This window comes from Bos mutus, chromosome 26, assembly GCF_027580195.1.
Source record: "Bos mutus isolate GX-2022 chromosome 26, NWIPB_WYAK_1.1, whole genome shotgun sequence".
NCBI lineage: Eukaryota > Metazoa > Chordata > Mammalia > Artiodactyla > Bovidae > Bos > Bos mutus.
In genome coordinates, this window is record NC_091642.1 from 5173047 (window position 1) to 5196214 (window position 23168).

Sequence of the window (23168 nt, forward strand, 5' to 3'; positions counted from 1 at the left end):
TTCAGTCTGGATGTGCAGAACAGAAACGTAGGCATCCAGTCCTTCCCGATGTCAAGTTCTTCATCTGTAGCAATGACCTCAGCCACTGTCTTATTCCAGAAAAGTCACGGAGGGTGTTATTTCTCAAATCATCACATATACCCATACCTGGCAGGTATAATACGACCATGTCTTGCTCTTATTTCTTAAATGAATGTGTCTGGCAGGAAATGCTGAACTTTATCTTCTGCTGTGACCTCCCGTTGCCCAGACTTCTCGCCTGCTGGGATTTCGGGCATCGTGGCCACTGGTTCTCTGGTGCTCCTTTTCCCTCACCGCCCAGCCGGGACATGTTGTTCCCAACCCCTCCCTAACCCGAGAAAGAAACTCCATATGGAGGAACTGGGCTCAAGGCCCATTACCAGGTTCTGAAGATTGCTCTGTTTTCACATGTCCAGTTGCGGGAAGTGTGCAATTGAGGGATTAGAGTGAATGCTGCCTTTTCTGGAACATACACATACTTAGGTAATTTCCCTGCACCTTGAGAGCCCTTGGTTAGAACCCCGGCTCACCCGTCTGATTAAGTGTCCTGGCGATCTACCCGCTTTACCTGGTATATGGAGGTGCTGCTACACGGCTCCCCCCATGCGTACTTCCCCACCCGCCGAGGCTCACGTGATTTGCTTTAGTCAATGGCATGAGCACTAGGACTTCCCTGATGGCCCAGTGGCTAAGACTCTGCTCCCAATGCAGGGGCAGGCTGGATCCCTGTTCAGGGGGCTAGATCCCACCCGCTGCAACCAAGTTCACACGCCACAACCAGAGATCCCATGTGCTGCAGCTGAGACCTGGCACAGCCAAACGACAAAAAACAAAGAACACGAGAGCACGGCACGTGGGTCTTTTCTGAGCTAAGCCTGCAGGGGCCAGGCAGGGACTCACTGTCCCTTTGAGGCTGCGCTCACCTGCGTCCCCAGAAGTGAGGACAGGCAGGCAGCATGAGTGAACCACCTGGGCTGGGTAGCATCACTGAGACATCAAGAGGTTGAGGCCCCAGCCGATTCCAGCCCATCCCAACTGATAGAGAAGATGGATGATTGCAACTTCCTCCTGTTCTTTTGTTCCCAGGAAATTGAATGCTTGTTGATGCTAAAATGATTTTATTTTTTTGCTTCGGAGCTCATCATCCAGGTACTTCAAATTTTGTTTGATGAAATCTTCTCCCTCACCTGCACTCACCCTCATGTTAGCTTCACATGGATGAGTAAATGTTTTTTTAAAAATATTCTCCTGGAGAAGTTATGGGTATTCAAAAGTGACTTTTCAATCGCTTTTGCCAACACAACCCTAACAGCTGCCATGAAGACAATTCTCCTAAACTTTGATGAACAAGTTGAATCAAGTTAACCTTCCCGACTCCAGGTAAGCCAAATGCTCACTTTACCAGAACCATCTTTCTGTCTCCTCCAAAACACAGGAGCATGTGAGGACATTCCTTCAGCCCCTTTCTTTTGGCCAAGAATGCTTTATCATTTGAACTGGCTTTTTCCAAAACCAGGATTTCTCAGCCTGGGTACTACGGACATTCTGGGCTGGATGATTCTGCACCCAGGGAGCTGCCTGCCTTCCACGGTGTCCAGCAGTGTCCCTGACCTTGACCCACTTGATGTCAGTCTCATCCACCCCCCGCCTCAGGAGTGTCTACCTGAAAGGTCTCCTGAGGGTCTGGGTTCAGAGCCACTGTTCTCGGCTGAACGTGCTCATTTTTCCCTCCACATGAAGCTGGGCTGTGCTGTGCTTAGTCGCTCAGCTGTGTCCGACTCTTTGCAACCCCATGGATGGTAGCCCACCCTTTCCCTTTTGGTAGCCCCTAAGTCTGCTTCCTATGGTTGTGGGTCTATTATATTATTTTACCGATATTGTTATTAACAATAATATTAAACATCATATTCAATTGGAAGTACAGTGGTACCTTCCTTCCTGCATTGCCATGGAGACTCATAATGCCCAGGCAGCATCCAGCACAGTGCTTGGCCTGGGGTGACCGCTGTGCTGTGCTCAGTCCCTCAGGCGTGCCCGACTCTGCGACCCCATGGACTGCAGCCCGCCAGGCTCCTCTGTCCATGGGGGTTCTCCAGGTAAGAATACTGGAGTGGGTTGCCACGCCCTCCTCCAGGGGATCTTCCCAACCCAGGAATCAAACCAGGGTCTCCTGCATGGCAGGTGGATTCTTTACCAGTTGAGCTCCCAGAAAAGCCCCCAATATGAGGCTACACTGGCTTAAAACAAAAGCAAACTCACTTGCCTCCTCAATGTATTATTTACTGAAGGCCAACTGTCTTACCGGCCATGACCATCCCGCATCTGCCAGAAATCATCCTTAAATGCTGAGTATTCACTCATTTGTTCGTTCATTTATTCTCTCATTGATTTCTTTGTCCATCTAACAAATGCCCCCTGCATTACAGGCCTAGCTCGGTCTCAGAGTTAGATTAATGTGCAGGATTAATATGTGTGGTCTCTGTCTTCTTGGGCTCACAGTCTATTGGGAGACTCACTAAAGAAATCTTATGTGCAAATTACTGTTCAGCTGCTAGGTCCTGTCGGCCTCTTTATGACCCCAGGGGCTGTAGCATGCCACGCTTCCCTGTTATTCACTGTCTCCTGTAGTTTGCTCAGATTCGTGTCCACCAAGTCAGTGAAGCCATCCAATAATCTCATCCTCTGTCACCCCCTTCTCCGGCCTTCAATCTTTCCCAGCATCAGAGTCTTTTCCAATGAGTTGGCTCTTCACATCAGGTGGCCAAAGTATCGGAGCTTCAGCTTCAGCCACAGTCCTTCTAATGAACATTCAGGGTTGATTTCCCTTAGGACTGGCTGGTATCCCATCTATCATTGCAAATCGTGGTGAGTGCTATACAGGAACAGAAGGGGGCATGATGGGCGTTGGAGCAGAGGTGACATTAAGCGGAGATGGGACGAAATGACCAAAGGCAGGGGCAGCAGAGGCCTGCTGGGCAGAGGCAGGAAAGTCTACAACGGCTGAGGCCCCAGAAGCTGGGGTGCAGCCAGAAGATGCAGAGTGAGGGGATGAGGAGAGCTGAGATGCGATTGGAGACGTCAGTGCTGGCAGAGAACGTGAGAGCCCCAAGGGGCCATCAGTAGAGACGCACCTTCCTTCAGCCCCAGTGGCCTCTGGCCCTCAGGCTTCCTAGGCCTCTGCAGGGTCCCGCCTCCTGTTGTGCCTGCTCCATAGCACCTGACCACCCTCCATCTCTAGAACACTGTAAGCCAGAAAGCCACTGGGGAAATGAACAGATCCACATTTTTTTAGCAGTTTGTTGAAAAACTGCATTTCTCTGGCTAAGCTAATACAATTTTAATAATTGGCTTTAACCGTGAAAGCATCTCATTTCTACAAAGAAATATATTCTGCTTCTCTACAGGACCAAGTATAATTCACTGACCATTTCCAAGTGGCCTCTGGTCAGTCCCCATGCTATTCTGAATATTTTGACTTCCATCCTGTATCAAGGACAGAGGGGAACAAGTAAAACACACGTGATCATTTTAAAAGGATGTGGTTTATGTTGACAGCCACAGACAGAGCAGCCTTCATCCTTTTCTGATACAGGTGCTGCTGGGGGTTAGAACTGTGTCCCCTCAAAGGACATGCTGAGTCTCAACCCCTGGGATCTTTGAACCTGACTTTACATGGAAAAAGGGTCTCTGGATGTAAGCAAATTAAGATGCAGTCATACTGGATTGCATGGGCCTTAAATCCAAACTGATGTTCTTAGAAGAACATATGGAGACACATAGAGGGAAAACTCCCTGTGAATAAGGAGCCAGCAATTGAGTGATACGTCTACGAGCCAAGGACTGCCGGCATCACCAGAAACCAAGAGGGAGGCAGGGAGCAGATTCACCCCTTGCACTGTCCTCTCTTGGAGAGCACGGCCCTGCCAACACCCAGCTGCAGCTCTGTAGCTTCCAGAACAGCAAGAGCATAGAGTCCTGAGGTTTAAAGGTGCCCAGAGGGCAGGACTATGTTACCATAGTCCTAAGAAATGAATATAAGTACCTTCATGGAATTCCCTGTTCACTTGTCTCAAAGTGTTAAAAAAAAAATAAAGCAGGTATCTAAGACGAGTTAAAGGGGTTTCTCTGGTGGCTCAGATGGTAAAGAATCTGTCTGCAATGCAGGAGACCTGGGTTCAATGCCTGGGTTGGGAAGATCTCCTGGAAAAGGAAATGGCAATCCATCCAGTATTCTTGCCTAGGACATCCCATGGATGGAGGAGCCTGGTGGGCTACAATCCATGGGGTCACAAAGAATCGGAAACGACTCAGCCACTAAGATGAGTTATGAGTCCTGATAGCACAGAATCAACTTAGAAGTTGCTTTGGGGAAGATTTTATACCCTGAGGAAACCAAAATTGAAAAAAGACACGTGTATCCCATTGTTCCGGAGAAGGCGATGGCACCCCGCTCCAGTACTCTTGCCTGGAAAACCCCATGGACAGAGGAGCCTGGTAGGCTGCAGTCAATGGGGTCTCGAAGAGTCGGACACGACTGAGCGACTTCACTTTCACTTTTCACGCATTGGAGAAGGAAATGGCAACCCACTCCGGTGTTCTTGCCTGGAGAATCCCAGGGACGGGGGAGCCTGGTGGGCTGCCGTCTCTGGGGTCGCACAGAGTCGGACACGACTGAAGCGACTTAGCAGCAGCAGCAGCAGCAGCATCCCATTGTTCATTGCAGCACCATTTACAATAGCTAGAACATGGAGGCAACCTAGATGTCCATCGACAGATGAGTGGATAAAGAAGCAGTGGTACACGTACATGATGGAATATTACTCTGCCATAAAAAGGAATGCATTTGAGTCAGTTCTGATGAGGTGGATGAACTTAGAATCTATTATACAGAGTGAAGTGAGTCAGAAAGAGAAAGATAAATATCGTATTCTAACACATATATATGGAATCTAGAAAAATGGTACTGAAGAATTTATTTACAGGGCAGCAATGGAGAAACAGACATAGAGAATAGACTTATGGACATGGGAAGACGGGAAGAGAGTGTGAGCTGTATGGAGAGAGTAACAAGGAAACTTACATTACCATGTGTAAAATAGATAGCCAACGGGAATTTGCTGTATGGCTCAGGAAACTCAAAGAGGGGCTCTGTATCAATCTAGAGGGGTGGGATGGGGTGGGAGATGGGAGGGAGCTTCAAAAGGGAGGGGATATACGTATACCTATGGCTGATTCATGTTGAGGTTTGACAGAAAACAATAAAATTCTGTAAAGCAATTATCTTTCAATAAAAAAAAAAAACACCCAAACTTCTGAACTGAAGGCACCCACCACCCCCAGCCTTTTTTTCCCCCTTAAAGTGTCTGCTAATTAATTAATTAATTTCTTGGCTGCAGCACAAGGGATCTTAGTTCCCCAACCAGGGCTTGAACCTGCACTCCCTGCATTGAAAGTGCCAGGAAGATCTAAGGAGCCTCCCACCTTTTTAAAAATAGCTACTAGTGATCTGAATCACATGAACTACAGTGATGAGATCTATTGCTGTCTGATTAAAATGATGGCAGGTTTCCATTTAGTAGAGGTCAACGGTTAAATAATTTTGTTTGAGACAATTAACAGAGAGGCCATCAACGAGAGCAGCATTGGTCTTGCCACGGGATTAATGTTTCAGTGACAACAGAAAAACTCAAACTGTCAAAGGAATGCATTAGCTGTAACACAGCCAGTGCGCATGTGCTCAGTCGTGACCGACTCTTTGTGACCCTGTGAATCGTTAGCCCGCCAGGCTCCTCTGTGCATGGGATTCTCCAGGCAAGAATACACAAGTGAGTTGCCACTTGCCCTGGGTTCTTTACCCAGTAGCGCCCCCTGGGAGGCCCAAATTCCCCCACATCAGCGTCCTCTGCAAGGACTATAAAAATCCTCATGCTCAGTCGTGACTTTCAGCAGAGCATCTATAAAAGGGTGATTGATTTTTTTTTTTTTGGTAGGATTTCTACTTAGAAGCACTGGCTGGAGGGCCATGCACAAAGCCTTCAGATACACAATCTGCAACAAATCTCTGGTTCCACAAACACCATGTGTTAAAAAAAATGTGTTTACAACATGGCAGGAAGGTGCACAGAAAAAAGAAAACAACAGAAAAGCTGCATTTTTTTTTTACCTTGCCTTTGTCGAAGTAGTGGATGATCTCCTGGTAGAGCCGCTCCTTCAGCTGCCCCTGGGTCGTCGCCTGGTACCCGTCCCGCTGGGTGAGGTGGGCCGCGCACACGTCCTCCGACCACTGAGGCAAAAGCAAAGCGTGAGTGGTGCTTGGGGAGGCCCGGCCCCTGCGACCTTTCCCTCCCCTGGACGCAGACTGCACAGGAAGCCCTGAATTCAGGGCAGTGTTCCAGCCATGATTCCGGGGACCGCTGGAGCGGCTCTCATCAGACTTTCAGGCCTGGAATTGAGGACAGAACCTCTGTGCAGAGGCCTCAAGATGAGAAAACACGCGAGGAAGGCAAAGCTGGTCGAGATTCACACAGAAGAGAAACCCAGCAGGTTCTGGAACTGTCAGCTTGCCGATGAAACCTGGGAACCGATGAAACCAATGAGGCCCTGGGTGATTTGTGGCTGCCTCAAGTGGGGCTTCCCCGGGTACTGGCCTGGCTCCTGTGCTGCTAAGTTTTTTAATCAACAGCAGAAGGCACGTGGATCCCAATGAGTCAGGGCTCAGCTGGTGTTTGCAGATGTGGCAGAGGACTTAGGGTACCAAGGAAGGACGCACAGAGGTCTCAGCAAGGAGCGGAGATGAAGGCGAGGTCATTTAACACCTAAACTCCTGAACTTATGCTCAACAAATCCATGGCGCTGAATGTAAAGTTCAGTAAACTTCACCATTTGGTGGGGACCTACTATGCGCAAGGCATGGGCTTCCCGAGTGGCTCAGCAGTAAAAAACCCTCCTGCCAATGCAGGGGATACAAGTTTGATCCCTGGGTTGGAAAGATCCCCTGGAGGAGGAAATAGCAACCCACTGCAGTATTCTTGCCTGAAGAATCCCACCATGGACAGAGGAGCCTGGCAAGCTATAGTCCACAGGGTGGTGAAGAGTCAGGCACAGAACAGCAGTGTGCAAGGCACCAGGTCACGGGTGAGCGCCATTACAGACGACAGTGGTGTGGTACACAATGAAAGTGCAAAAGAAAGTGTTAGTTGCTCAGTCGTGTCCAACTCTGTGCGACCCCATGGACTGTAGCCCGCCAGGCTCCGCTGTCCATGGGATTCTCCAGGCAAGAATGCTGGAGTGGGTTGCCTTTCCCTTCTCCAGGAGATATTCCCAACCCAGGGATTGAACCTGTGTCTCCTGCATCTCCTGTGTTGCAGGCAGATTCTTTACTATATGAACCACCAGGAGTAAGTCTGCAGGAAACATCTCATGATCATTATGGGCTTCCCTGATAGCCTAGTTGGTAAAGAATCCGCCTGCAATGCAGGAGACCCCAGTTTGATCCCTGGGTTGGGAAGATGCCATGGAGAAGGGAAGGACTACCCACTCCGGTGTTCAGGCCTAGAGAATTCCATGGACTGTATAGTCCATGGGGTCACAAAGAGTTGGACACAACTGAGTGACTTTCACTTTCACTTTCTAAGGGCAGGAGGAAGGACAAGAGGTCTGGGGAGGCTCCCTGGAGTAAGGAATCAGGATGGGCTTGCTCATTGGTTAGACTCAGGAGGTGACGTCTGAACTGGTCTTATGAGAAGACACAGGGGATTCTGCCAAGAAAGCAGCAGCTTGCAGGCTGCCTGGACCACAATTGGGATAGAGTACCCCACCAGTTGGGGGGCACCGGATTCAGGGTTGGTAAGGCCACATATGGAGCAATGGGACGAGCCATGGGGCCACATTTTAGGCGGCATGACAAATGGACAGGAACCACGGGGGCAGGGGGAAAGGCCCGAGGGACAGGCCTGCAAAAATGGTGAGGCGAGGCCCGGGAGTACGCTGGGCTCCCTAAGAGGCTGGCTCTCACAGCACATACTGCCCCTACCTTCCGGAAGCCAGAGGGGCTCCGGAGCACCCCAGGAGTGCCCCAGGCTGGACCCCAGGGCTCCAAGGGACAGGGTGCAGAGCATGGGGCCAGAAGGGCTCCCCAGGTCCCGGGGTGTCAAGTAAGAATGAGAAGCCTTTAGGCTACTGCAGTGTTTTCCGTCTTCAAATGAGACATGTATAACCCAACCACAACCCAGAGTTACAGACTCCGCTGAGTGTGGCATTTTCACCACATGGCCAGATTTCGACTTTTCTGAGGGTGGAAGAATTGCACATGATTCTGAACTGTAACTACAGTAAGATAACTAAGAAAGTTCAGAGGCCATATAACTTCCTTGGAGTTTAAAATCGCCTAAAAAAATTTAAACACCAAAAGGAGTTATGCTGTATACTCCCCCTTACACATAAAGATGAAATAACTTCATTGCTAAAGGCTAAAGGCTGATGTTTTTATTGCCTTTTTTTTTTAAATAGCCTTAACCAAAATAGAAGATCCTATTTGAGGATTTTTACTTCATGAACAAGACTATATCAATCATGGTGAATAATTTTCATAAAGATACAAGTAACGTTCTTTAGTGTGCTGATTAACCAGCATGAATTCACATTTACTGCAATATCAAAACATATTTAGGAAAAATTGCAAAATGTAATGATGTAAAAGATATGGAGAGCAATTATGTGTATTTAACTGGAAAATTCAAAACCCCAGTGAAAAAGATAATGGAAATGGGCCAACTGATTTGGTTTGTGAAACATCCTTGTACCGTGTGTGGAAAACCCGACTGTGCTCAATAAATGTAATTATTAAATAAATGATACTTTGCACACACATATACATTCACACACCACAGAAAAGTTTATGTACGACGAGAGAGAGCAAGGGTGCCCAAGCAGCGTGTCAACCCCTTTTTAATTTCCCTGGTGTAAAGGAAATATTTCTGTAGTTTCAAAATGGCCTTGTTACTAAAATTTGGGTTTCTAACAAGTGAAAGCCGTTAGAATTCAAAGTGGGACAGCTCGTGTGCAGTGGCCCAGCTGGAATTCCTAGCTTCAGAAACGACGTTCCCTGCAGAGTTTTATGTGGTGCAAAACCACAGGGCTACCACGGATGACTAGAGATGAGGTTCAGACCGAAGCGAGTCTTACTGCGCTTGGTTTGGAATCGACTCTTCGTTTTCAGGTGGAGGTAAATCTCCACACTCCAGCTTCTTTTTATACGTGTCGCGCAAGCGACTGGAGAGCTCAGGACTGGACCAGGGGCTGGGAGATTCTTGCTGGAGGTTCGCTGCCTGACTTGGCCTCTGCCTTGCTCCTCTCATCATCCAACAGGCACTGAGCATCTTTAGCACAATCTCAGCCGGTTTCCTTCCATTCAGGCTTGTCTGGTGGCTCAGACGGTAAGAGGGGGAACTGGCTTGAGTTTAGACACAGGATTTCTTGAATGAGTAGTCTTTACATGGAGACACAACTTAATTCTAATTCTCATACCTCTTCCTCTTTATCTAGTTTATAATTTTTCAATTTTTTATGAGGATATAATGGGAAAGATGATCTAGTGACTTGCTAAAGTTTTAAAATATAAAACTAGAAGTTGTAAAGAAATTTCCTCATTTATCCAACTACTCACCCAGAGAGCCATCCACCCACACAGCCGTCCATCCACTCACTCGTCCCACCATTCATCCACATTTCCACCCATCCACACAGCCATCCATCCGTCTACCCACACATCCCTCCATCCACCGATACTTCCATCTTTCCATTCATCAATACAAACATCCACCCAGCTGTTTACTGTGAGTTCACTCTGTAAGACTAACTGGGCTGAAACTGGACATGGGGAAGAACATGAATATATTATGGCAACACACACACACCAATGTCCACAGCTATCTACACAACAAAATGATCACTCAAGACAGACTCATGCTCAGGAGCAACACACCCAGGAGTCAGGCAGGAGGTCTAACAAGCACTGATAGACCAACAGGAGATCTCCATGGATGCCCTTGGAGCACAGGGAGAGAAGTCAAGATCTGGTCCCTACACTGTTTTCTAAGATTACAAGCAGTGGGCTCATCCTCTTAGCTGTTCTAACACAGAAATTCCTTCTTACTGATGTCACTCTCCAGCATTACTGGGTCCTGTTGATAGGAATAAAGAAACAGAGAGCCCCTAACTCACTGCAAGCTGACAGACTAATGATGGGTATTTAAGATGCTCGGTGATAACTTGTTCCGACATCCTGTCAAATTTGCATTCAGTGGAGTCAAATCTATAATCAAAGTACTTCCTAACTCTTTGTTAATGTCACTGCTTTGAGTTAATATCCATAAAATCTTGTTACAGGTCTACTAAAAATTTGTCATGGGAAAATCAAATATTAAGTGATCTTATAATTCATAACAACAGAATCATAAAAGTATATGGTGAACTTTACGACCTTCAGAAGCTTTGCATGGAGGAGCAAGGTATAGGCGGCTTCAGTGTAGTTATCACACTCCTTGTGCAGGTCACAGAGCTTGTACAGATACCTGAGATGATAAAACACAGGTATATTCAGAAAGCGTCACAAAATAATTTGTGTTGAGAACTGCAACAGCAAAATTCTACTTCAACAGTAAATCATCTCTATTCTTTCTTCTTACAAAGTTCACAATACATAATGCCTTGGAAGCTTCTGGTACACAAAGCATTAAGAAAAATCAACCGGAGTAATAAATGATATATTTTTAAAAATTTAAGTATTCTCTTTTCAGGACAAAGCTGAAGATGGCCCAAGAAGGCACAATTGTGCTTCAAGCTTTCTCATTCTTTCTCATCTTTTCTAGACTTTTCTCCATACATTTGAAATGAGCTGACACAATGTTTCATTGCGATTTCTCACATGTCTATTGAGTCTGAATACACACACACAAAATCCATAAAAATACAAATCCATAAGAATAAAGAGCTCCAGTGATCACAGTGAATGTGATCAAAAGAATTCTTCTGCCATAAAGAAAAGGAGGCTTTTTAATACAAAGTAACCTACATTTGGATAAAAGAAACTAATTGTTTTCCCCAAAGTTTATTATGTTCACATGTATTGCTTTTAAAGGAGAAAGTTAAAAAGTCTTAGAAACCAAAAGTTAGAAAATCATGACTTTGTTTACTCTTTATACAAATAAATAGAGACTTAAAAAAAAGAGAGAGAGAAAGAAAACCATGCTGAATGTAACTAATCCATCATTAAACACTAATGCCATGTGGATCATGTAATTACTCTGGTCTTCTAAGGGGTAATCTTGCTAAAATTTGACACCGCCACTAAAAGAGACCAATATGGAGAGGGTCCAATCATAGTCCAACATCCTAGAGAAAAAGGCAAGTGAAGCAGAAAATTCCAGCAGAAAATACAAAACTTGAGAATTTGGTATCCAGGTAAGAATGAAAATGTATAATATTGTCCTATTTCTGATGAAGTTAAAACTAGACTTCTCATTTGATCATATGGCTTTCTGTGAAACGCTAAAATTTGTAGTGGTGCCTTTTGCTATAAGGGTCAGTCAAAAGGAACAAAAACCCTTCGCAATAATTTGCTTCTGAGCTGACTATGTATGACCCCCTCCACCCCCAAATCTCCACATCAGCCTGGACACACTGCCGTAGGCTTGACAATACTTCCAGGATCTCCACCAAATTCAAACTCCAGCCTTCATGATTTTCTACAAGATAAACCCCTATGATTATAAAATACTTTTTAGCATGGATTTGACAGACAGCAATTATCATCAACAGATCAAGGGTGCAGAGAAGCCTGATGCTTACGTACCGTATATACATTTCTTCCCTTTCAATCTCTTTGTAGAAATTCTGAAAGAAATCAAACCACAATACTATATTAAAAAACCAGTTCTATAAAAGGTATCACGTGCACATTAAAAATTCACAATTCTTCAACTTGTGTTAAAGACAAACAGACCCAACCAACTCTTTGGATCTGAACCAAAAATCCATATAAAATGCAGAAATCGCTTACATTGCTCTTCATTTTTTTTGGATGGGGATAAAAATTCTAATGAATAAGTTTTCTGCACTTTAAATACTGTAGGATGTATATGCTAATTTCAAATTCCCATTTATCCCATTTATCCTTCTATCCTTGTGTTCCCATTTATCCCACTATGTTTCCCCTTTGGTAACCTTAAGTTTGTTTTCTGTGTCTGTGAATCTATTTCTGTTTTGGAAATAAGTTAATTTCTATCATTTTTTCCCTGATTCCACATATAAATGGTATCATAGGATATTTATCTTTCTCAACCTGATTTATTTCATTTAGTATAATCTCTAGGTCCATCCATGTTGTTGCAAATGTTCATTTTTTATGGCTGAGTAATAGTCCACTGTGTATCTACACCACATCTAAATAGATAACCAACGAGGACCTACGTATAGCATAGGGAACTATACTCAACATCTTGTAATAACTTACAATGGAAAAGAATCTATGCTGTACACCTGAAGCCAACACAACATTGTACATCAACTATATTTCAATAAAATAAAAAGAAAAAAATTCTAATTTTAGAAATTAAAAGATAAAAAAGCCATGATGGCTTAAATCTACTTCTGTCATTTGAATGTCACCTGTTTTCAGTTACAACAAAGCATTACCCAAAGACGTGATATCTTAACCATTCTTAACCACTATACTTTCATTAGAAGTGGGAGACAATTCACTTGGGAATAAGCATCATCAACATGATTTAGAGCACACTAGGTCTGGCCTCACTCACCAAGAGCCATAAGAAGGCAACACACTGTTGTAACTTGATTGGACACAATAGCCACAGATCATATGTACTCAAAGAGAAAGTCAACTTAATTTAAGTTGAATGGAGTTAAAAATTCACTTCCGCAATGGCACTTGCCACATACCCTGAGGGCTCAGGAGCCACATGGAGCCAGGGCCCCTGCATAGTGTCCTGAGTGCATATAAGCGCGTCTCCATCACGAGGAAATTTCTACTGGAAAGTGCTGTTCTACACAGGCCTTCCAAAACACAGTAAGAAAACCGGTTACTGCTTAATAAAACACCCTGTGTACAGCACTGACAGACAGGAAGGCTAGTTAGCCGACTAGCGACAATGGGCTAATTCTACATGTGTACTCTGCTGCTGCTAAGTAGCTTCAGCCGTGTCCCTCTGTGCGACCCCATAGACGGCAGCCCACCAGGCTCCCCCATCCCCGGGATTCTCAAAGCAAGAACACTGGAGTCGGTTGCCATTTCCTTCTCCAATGCATGAAAGTGAAAAGTGAAAGTGAAGTCGCTCAATCGTGTCCGACTCCCAGCGACCCCATGGACTGCAGCCCACCAGGCTCCTCCATCCATGGGATTCTCCAGGCAAGAGTACTGGAGTGGGGTGCTCAGTCACATCCAATTCTTTGCCACCGTATGGACGGTAGCCCGCCAGGCTCCTCTGTCCAGGGTATTTTCCAGGCAAGAATACTGGAGTGGGTCACCATGCACTCCTCCAGGGGATCGTTCCCCACCCAGGAACTGAACCTGCATCTCCTGAGATTCCTGCATTGGAGACGGATTCTTTACCCATTGAGCCACCAGGAAAGCCCTAATTCTACATATTGTAGACTATTTTCAGATGAGCATGAACATTGCTCATAAACAGTTACATTTCTTTATGAGAAATCTCTACACTTTAAAATCTTTATTGTACATGAGGCCACCAGAAAGGTACAGAACAGTCACCTAACAAGGTCTAAGGCATGGAAACACCACGGCCACTTTCAGTGTGAAATTCAGCACCTGCACACGAAGTGAGCCCTCTAGAATGGGGCCTGAGATAACTAGTGGATATCACTATCATAAACGCATGCAATTATCCAGGAAGATGAAATAGCCTCTTTTATTTCATTAGCCAAAAAGACATTGCTTCCACGATCGATCTGTCTGAAAAGAAATGCTAAATACATGCGGAGAGTAAAAGGGGGCGCATTTAGAGAGACGCACCGAGATTTCCACGTTTTGCAGCCTCTCAGCTGTGAGTGTCCCCTGGTTTCGGGTAATGAGGATATTTTTGGCTGACAACTGGGAGCCACGTAACAAAGGCAAGCTACATCAAAGGAGAAGGATGAGCTGTTCACTTCCAGCTCTGACTCGCCAGTGTTTACAAGCTACGATTTCACACCACTCTCTTTTGCCCTCCCATTTTTAATCCTTTCCGAAGCTTTTGATCATTCTCCTCTACAATTTCACAACAGGGATATCATACGACTTTCACTCCTCTCCGAGATATGGAAATGTCTTTATTTCCTGCCTGCGCTGAGTTCCGTTCCCTGCCTAGGACTTCAAAACCTCCCTAGACCCGAAGAATGTTCATCTCAAATTCCAATTTCTATATAAAACTTTCAAGTTCCTTGTATAAAAGTTCACACTGCTCAGCGGGGGCCCCACTTCTGGGCCCCCCACCCCCGTGGTCCTCTCTTTACCCCAGCGCTGCCAGCTGTGTTTCTCCAAGCAACCCCACTGGGACAAGGCTCCCAACTCCAATCCAGTGCTATGTATTAATCTTTCAGAGCACATGCATTTTACTGCATTTCAGTTTTGTACTCCGTCATAACTGAGACACATCCTATGATAACATTTTCAGATTTCTAGTTGGAAACACCTTAATTAACCTTATAAAGGGACCACAAAGTACCTGACTTATGTTTGTAAATTAAGAATGATTTTACTACTCTCTGGTGTAGATATGATAATTGCGTAGACGAGCCAGAGGACATACAACAAAATCACCTACCAGTAACTGAAAACTGTGATTATAAGGTGACGATGAAATTCTACTTCATTACAAATACGCATTTGTCCAGTGGGAACTGTGATCCACTATGTATACAGACTTGCTGGTAGAAGTTTGTCTATTTTGTGCTCAGTCACTTAGTCGTGTCCAACTCGTCTCAGCCTCATGGACTGTAGCCCACCAGGTTCTTCTGTCCATGGGATTTTTCCAGGCAAGAATACTGGAGTGAGTTGCCACTTCCTTCTCCAGGGAATCTTCCCGACCCAGAGATCGAACCTATATCTCTTGCATCTCCTGCATTGACAGGTGGATTCTTTACCACTAGTACCACCTGGGAAGCCCCAAGAAACAGACTCAGAGAATGAACCTGCAGGTGCCAGTGGGGAGGGGCAGGGGAATGGACAGTAGGGGGTTTGGGATAAACAGGCACCCACTGCTATATTTAAAAGAGATAACCAACAAGGACCTACTGCATGGCACGGGGACTCTGCCCAACATCATTCGGGGGCCTGGATGGGAGGCGAGCCTGGGGAGAATGGATACATGTATATGTACGGCTGAGTCCCTTTGGTGTCCACTTGAAACTGTCACAACATTGTTAATCAGTTATGCTCCAACGCAAAATAAAAAGTTTAATTAAAAAAATAAAGGACTTAGGCTACTGGCCAGAATAATAGCCTCTGTCTCTTATTTTTTATCTTTTTAAGTGATAGAAAGAATAGGATGTTAATAAGCCCACACAACTTAGACTGTCCCACCAACTCCATAAAAAAAGGATAATACCACTGGTTCTAATGGAAATTTGGCAATGGGCTTACATTTCTCTATTGATGAATATATTTTATGTTCTTTGGTTTTTAACCTTAGGATTTCAAGGTAATTTCTGCTTAGTAATCAGTTGGGTACATTTTATATTTTTCTAAACATATGTTTATACCTCCATATTCATCTAAAGATAGAAAGACTCTTAGAGTCCCTTGGACTGCAAGGAGATCAAACCATTCATTCTAAAGGAAATCAGTCCTGAATAGTCATTGGAAGGACTGATGCTGAAGTTGAATCTCTAATACTCTGGCCACCTGATGTGAAGAACTGACTCACTGGAAAAGCCCCTGATGCTGGGTAAGATTGAAGGCGGGAGGAGAAGGGGACGACAGGGGATGAGATGGTTGGATGGCATTACTGACTCAATGGACATGAGTTTGAGCAAGCTCCAGGAGTTGGTGATGGACAGGGAAGCCTGGTGCGCTGCAGTCCATGGGGTCACAAAGAATCGGACATGCCTGAGTGACTGAACTGAACTGAACTGAGAAAGACATATTTGCTTCTATGAAACTCTATTTGTTTCATAAGAAAAGTACCAAGATAAAGGTAAAAATGGACCAGGAGGTTAAAAATATATTTATAAGATTAAATGTAATCTTAGCAGTGAATATTATGAGACAGAATGTCTACCTGTAAAAATCTAGTTATATTTCTTTGAAATCCAGAGATCTATTATATTTTTTAAGTGAAAGAATCGTGATAGGTTGGAATCCATGTCATCCTCCCCAGGAAATGGTTAAGAACAGAACACTCGACTCTTCGTGGGAAGATTCAGGATGTTTCAAGCCGAAGGACGTGAACAATATCAGACAGTCTCAGGACGAGAGAAGAATGCAGGCTACAACGCCAGGAACTCTGAGCTCAGGTGTCCTCACAAACGCTTACTGTTCTGACCCGGACTCTGATTCTGGTAAAAGGCCCGAGCTCATCACCGTATCTCCGCCAGGTTTTGCATCCTGGTTCACTCAAAAAGATTGTGCTTGAAACAAAGATTAATAGTAGTCGAACATCAAAGCTGGAAACCTCATCAACATAATAATAATTCTTCCTTCAGGACACAAAAGGGCCTCTGGATCCCCTTAAAGATCAGAGGACGCACCAGAAAAGGATGTCCATGGAAGGGAATGATTTTGAAAAGTTTTCTGTTTCTCTCATGCAGAAAAATGCTGATTTCTATTTTGTGTTAACCACATTGGCATCATCAAAGTAAATTCTTTTGGACAGAGGAAAGAAGGCAGGGGGCTAAGAGCTGGGCTCATTTCTGAGCAAATGATCGAGGCCTTAACTGGGGCAGAGCTCACTGCCACCCCAGTGCAGTCAGGCTACAGATGGGTGGAGAGGCAAACAGCCGGTGTGGGCCAGATCTCAAGGATGGAAGCCCACTTCCAACAGTGGTCCAAGGCCCTTACGAAGCACATGCAAATGTAGTTAGACGTTTCAAGCTCACTGATCTTTCCTCGACCATGTCCAGTTTATTGATGAGACCAAAGGCATTCTTCATGCTGCAAGTGTTCTGGATTTCTAGCAATTTTCTCTTTGATTCTTTCTGAGAGCTCCCATCTTTCTGCTTATATTACCTATTCTTCCCCTGTAGCTGTTGTTCAGTCACTCAATCACGTCCTACTCTTGATGACCCCATGGACTGCAGCACGCCAGACTTCTCTGTCCTCACCATCTCCCAGAGTTTACTCAAACTCATGTCCATTGAGTCGGTGATGCCATCCAACCATCTGGTCCTCTGTCCAATCGGCCATCCTGACACGCTGGTCTCCCATAAAGTCTACTCTTTCTATTAGTGCCCTTAACATGTTAATCATGACATACTAATTCCCAGTGTGATAATTCTAAAATCTTAAGTCCAAGTCCTGATCTGATGTTTTGATACTTCGAACTGTGTCTTTTGCCTCTAAGACACCTTGTAATTTTCTGTTGAAAGTGCTAGTTAAAAGGAGTCAGGTAGTGGCTCCAGCGGCAGTTTCTGCTCCAGGGAACTGCGATTCTCTGTATCCTCCTGTCTCTCCAAATTGGGGAGCAGGCATTTTCCCAGTGGATCTAAGACGATGACTCTAAGAAGAGTTGTTGATTTTCAGTCTGGCAGCTTTTCTTCTCGTAGTGAGGATGGGGGTAACCACTTCCAAGCTGCCTTACACACTGGACCAGAAACCTTAAGTCCCCCATGTTTAGATTTTCAAGGAAAAGAAAACTTGCTCTCGAACTGTGTATCACTGGCCAAAACAGATTGGCCTGCCCCAGAATGCAGGGCTGAGACTGCACAAGCTTTCAGTGGCCAGCTCTTGGTGGCAAAGCTCAGATTCAATGTTGATACTCAAGAAGGAAGGTAAAAAGTATTCCCTTTTGCTTAACTTTTTAGCCCAAACCCCTCTGGTGATTTTCAAGAATGAATAATGTGTCCTGCTCCTCTTGGCACAAAAGTCCACTCCCATGAGCTCAAAGGGCCCACAAGTCCATACAAACGGGGAAAGTCAGGGCAGGGCTTCCACCTGCTGTCCAACGATTGGGCAGTGATGAGGACAATCCAGGGAAGTAAAGAGAAGAAAGTAGGAGCAGTGTTTCCTGGCCTTCCTGCGTCGGGACAGGCAGGGGAAATTGATGAAAAGGCTGTTTGTTTGGCTCCTTAAGGGGGAAACAGAGAAGGAAGATGCTGAGAGAGGTAGAGGACTCTGGAGCCAGACGTGGGGTCACGTGGCTCCTTAGGGCCATGAGGTTTGCCAACCACTCCCAGCCGCTGAGTTTGTTGTAAAGCTTCCTAAAAGCTCCTTGCCCTGTAGCCTTGCCTGATGCACCACGACCGTGTCAGGAACGGGGTGTCCTCAGAACCCGGCCAAGTCCAGTGACTGCAGCTGCGCCAGAGGCCGATGGGCGGGGGTGGTCGAGTTCACCTGAGCCTTCATGTGGCCACGCACGGGTTTCTTGTGGCTGTGCCACAAATCGCCACCATCTTGGTGGCTTAACACAATAGCTCTGCGTCCTCTCACCATTTTGGAGGCTCAAGTGTGAAATCCACGTGTCAGCAGGGCCACGTAGCCTCCAAGAGAAGCATCCTTCCTGCCCCTTTCAGCCGTGGTGGCTCCAGGACCTCCTGGCTGGGGCAGCATCCTTGGCATCTCTGCTCCTACTTCACCTGGTCTTCTCCTTGGGGTCTCTGTCATCTCCTTTTCTCTCTCTTAAGAATACCTGTCACTGGACTCAGCCCCACCTGGGTAACCCAGTTTGTCTCATCTCAAGATCTTGAGCCACAACCGCTAGGAGCCTTTTTTCCAAATAGGGTCACGTTCACATTTCTGAGGATCAGGATGTGGACATCTCTTTCGGAGGCCACCACTCCCCCCACCGCAGTTTACGAGGATCCTAGTAACAAACACACTTAGCGGGACTTCCCTGGTGGTCCAGGGGTTCAGAATCTGCCTTGCAATGCAGGGGGCACAGGCTGGATGCCCTGTCTGGGAACTAAGATCCCACATGTGGCTGGCAACTAAAGCCATGGGCCACAACAACTGAAGACCTCTCTTCTTGGAGCCCGTGCTCCGCAACGATAGAGGCCCTCACGCTGGAACTAGAGCAAGCCCGCGTCCAGCGATGAAGAGCCCATGCACGGCAGCAAAGACCCAGCAGAGCCATCAATAGGTATTCAAAACAAAACACACCCAAACTCCCCACTTAGGATCTGTAATCAGGGAGGGCGCTCCCTGGTTACAAGCAAGACAGATCTTCTTATCTTCTGAGCCAGGGGAAGAACAACTGTGCAGACATCTAGAGCAAAGATGGTTGCACAGACGTGCTTATTGGGCAGACATGCTTAAAAAGCAGATCTGCAAACAGTCCTCCCTTCTTCATTCCCTGCAACAGACAAGGAAACAAGCGAAGGAAGCCACACACCGCCCTGCAAAGCCCTGTGGCCAGCTGTCCCGAAGCTCTGAAATTCTTGGTTCATCTCCCAGCTTCCTGGACAGATGGGATATTTAAGCTATCACTCACCAGCACGTTGACCGTGCAGCTCATGCGGTTTTCTTTGTTCTCATCGTGCATGATGGTTCTATAGTCCAGAAGTCTCTCCATCAGGCGCACGACAAGCTTTACGAAAGTCTCTCCCGTTTTGGCGAGGTATTTGTGTTTCCTGCAGTGCTCCAGGAGGCTGAAAAATAATTACACATACCTTGTTAATCACACTCAGAAAAAGAAACCGGACTGAGGCACAGTTTAAAATATGTCCATCATTAACACTTTTTAATTATTTCTGGGCTACAAAGTTCATTGTCGTCGAATTACAGTCTCTCTGTCTCCATTCTGACATAAATCCCACTGTTAATCAACACTTACATTTTATCAAATAACACTTTGTACTGCTCATCGCCTCTGCCTCCTTCCACTTCATGATCCAGCTTGGTGATGATCTCATTTTCAAACTGTAATTAAACAGAGGAAGTGTAAATAATCAGCACGGTGGCTACTTCATCTCATGACTTGAGCGTCAATAATACATAAATCGCCAACAGATCGTCGTTGGAGAGTTGCCCTGCACCTTTGAAGCTTGATTTTGTTTAAGAGGTGCCCTTCTCGAACCCCTGGGGATTTCTGATGAGCCCCTGTCACAGGGGGAATCTTTCATTTCCCTCCCTGGTTGATAAAGCCTCAATGCATCTTCTGATCCCAGGAGTAGCACCAGAGAGAGAAAGAAAAGGAAATCGTAAGGGGAAAAGATATCAAGGAGCAACATAGAAAAAAGTCTCAAACTTCATCTTTATGAACAAGTAACAACTAAAATAGCTCCTCGGTTCCTGGAAAAGAACAGACGCTGTGTCACTTGGCAGCAGAGTTCTCTGCAATCTGAAAACAGGCAAAGGGCCACTTCCCTGCCACGCCTTAATGGATCCCAGTGATATAGCTCATCCTGGATGACAAACAGGCTGAAAAACAAGAGGGGCAATGCGTTTAAGTCAGACCAGCAGACACCTTAAGCCTTTCTTTGAATCCCCCAAAGCTTCTGATTGGATTTCCAGCATATTATGGTGGGAAAGGACCCTCAGGATTGATGGTCTGTCTGTCTCTTTCTTTCAGGACAACTCTAAATTCTGGGGAGGAGCGAATCTCCAAAATGCTTTCACAGAACTCACGGACTCCGTGGCTGATCAGGCTGGAAACAACTCCTGTAATAAGGATGGATGTGCCCACCCTCCTCAATCCTCGCGGCCCCATCCCCATCCCTGCCACAATTCAGAGCCACCTGAGTACGGGGATTCTGGCCAGGTGAGGGTCCCTGCAGTTACTCATGGATGTGGGACAGGCAGGAAGGAGAGGCTGCGAGAGCTTTGGTTCCTGAGAGATGAGGCACCCACACTGCACCCAAAGGAAACAAGGGCTGAATTCAGGGTTCACAAAGCAAGCAGACCTGGCAGGTATGCGAGGGTCTCTGGGACCCTCCTTTTAAACAACTGTATTGAAGTAGAGCTGATTTTCAATGCTGTGCAAATTTCTGCTGAGCAAGGGGACTCAGTTATACAAGTATATATTCTTTTTCACCTTCTTTTCCTGGTTTATTACAGAAGACTGAACACAATTTCCCATGCCTGTTGTGTATCCATGCTCTATATGCCAGTTTGCATCTGCTAACCCCGGACTCCCATCATCTCTCCCCACTCCCCTCCCGCTTGGCAACCACAAGCCCGTTCTCTTGGTTTGTGAATCTGTTGTGTTTTGTAAGTTCATTCATGCCATATTTTAGATTCCACATATCAGTGATGTCATGTGATACTCATCTCTCTCTTTCTGACTTACTCCACTTAGTACGATCACCTCTAGTGGAATCCCCTTACAATACACACTCAGACATTGCTTCCCCAGGCACCTAGTCCCCCACTGTTATCGGGATTCCTTAAGAATTTAAGCTGCACGAGAAGACTTTTCTTCTCTATTGGTCTCTGCTGTATTCCCAACCCCTAGGATAGCACCTGGCATGGATGCTCTAATGGGATGAATATGCTGTGTACATATAAATTATTGCATAGAGTCGGTGTTAAATTGGAGCTCGGGAGGACTTAATAGGGCCCCCAAGGAGCGGGCCAGTAGGTTGCTAAGATACAACCTTGGCCACACAAGCCAAGTGGCGAACACACTCATTGCAGTGCTTGCGACTGGTCCGTCCAACACTGTCTACTGCTCTTCGGACCTGGGGCCCCACTGCTGCAGCAATACCTGCAGTGATACCCCTGTGAAGCAGAAGGCAAGGGGGCTGGGGAGACTCAAGGAGCAGCCTCAAAGCACGACCTTGATCGGGACATGCTGCCTGAAGTCACAATTTTATCATGCTATGGATGAAACAAAGGCTTAAAACAGGACTGGAGAGAAGTATTGATTCTTGCTTGACATCAAGGACTTAGCAACATCACAAAAACTGGGACTTCAGTAAATCCCTGCAATTCTTTTCTTGATCTGCTCCATTGTCTCCTCCCCCAGTTGCATTTTTTTTGGTTCACCTGAGGTCTCGGGAGAATGACTTTTACTATATAATAACAACTTGGATACTAACACACTATTACTCTTCTCTTTACAAAAAAAAAAAAAAAAAACCTCTGCAAAAGGTGGTTCTTTCTGGAGACTAGCACAAGAGAAATGGCTTGCTACTGGATCAAAAGTTTGCATTTCAAGGCAGCTCCATCTTCCATGATGGCACCATGACGGGGATGCCAACGATTAAGTGGTGAGTGCTGATTCTTCAGAAGAAGCCATCGTGAGGTAAAGTAAGTCTAAATTTAATTAAAACACACGATTTGATTCCACACATGTTTAAGGAGCATACAACAAAGAAGGCTTAGAGAGTGAAGAAAAACATACCTTATCCTAACACAGGCAAACACATATCAGCATTTCAAATTGCTCATCACTAGTTAATCAGAAAGTACTTGAATTTAGAGTCTCCTTTCTGGAAATGGCATGTTTTCTCTGCTTATCCACAAACCTCGTTGCCACAGAACAAGGGCAACAGAGGAAGCTTCAGCTCCCTAAGTAGGCTGCTTATCAAATTTTGACTGATGAATTCAATGTTTTCTAAAAAGAGTGGATGAATGATAAGGAAATCAGAAGAACACAGCTGATTCTAATTTCACTAACCTCCAGTCTAAACTCTGTAATTTGCACAAACACTGGAGACCCTGTTCCATTTATCAGCGAGGATTCAGTTCCACAGATCTGCAGCTTAGCCTCAAATTCCAGGGCCTTCGTCAATTTTCACCGAATATACCAGCATCCGTTCGCTCCTGTGCTGTGAACGGTTATCATCATCAGGATTAAATGATCCTGTCCAAATAAACTGGAGAAAGTACGTTTGCTGAAAGAGCAGGGCTGGTTTTCTAAAAATCATGTTTATTATCTTACTTGTAAAGGCATGCTGTCTGGTAATTTGAAACAGGATTCTCTATGCTTGGGATAAAATTAGCAAGGGTTTACTCTGTTGCTCGGAAGGTCACAGAG

At 45.6% G+C, this 23168-nt stretch overlaps 1 protein-coding gene across 1 annotated transcript in view; it reads right to left on the reverse strand.

Annotated features, from left to right (window-relative positions):
* The window catches only part of DOCK1 (dedicator of cytokinesis 1), a 559920-nt gene that overhangs the window by 59990 nt on the left and 476762 nt on the right, over positions 1–23168 (reverse strand). Inside the window, exons 35-39 of the mRNA XM_070363418.1 lie at positions 20022–20107; positions 19680–19836; positions 11873–11913; positions 10502–10592; positions 6185–6304 (exon numbers count right to left, since the gene is read on the reverse strand). Of these exons, the coding sequence (XP_070219519.1) occupies positions 6185–6304; positions 10502–10592; positions 11873–11913; positions 19680–19836; positions 20022–20107 (495 nt within the window). The remainder of the gene's footprint in view (positions 1–6184; positions 6305–10501; positions 10593–11872; positions 11914–19679; positions 19837–20021; positions 20108–23168) is intronic.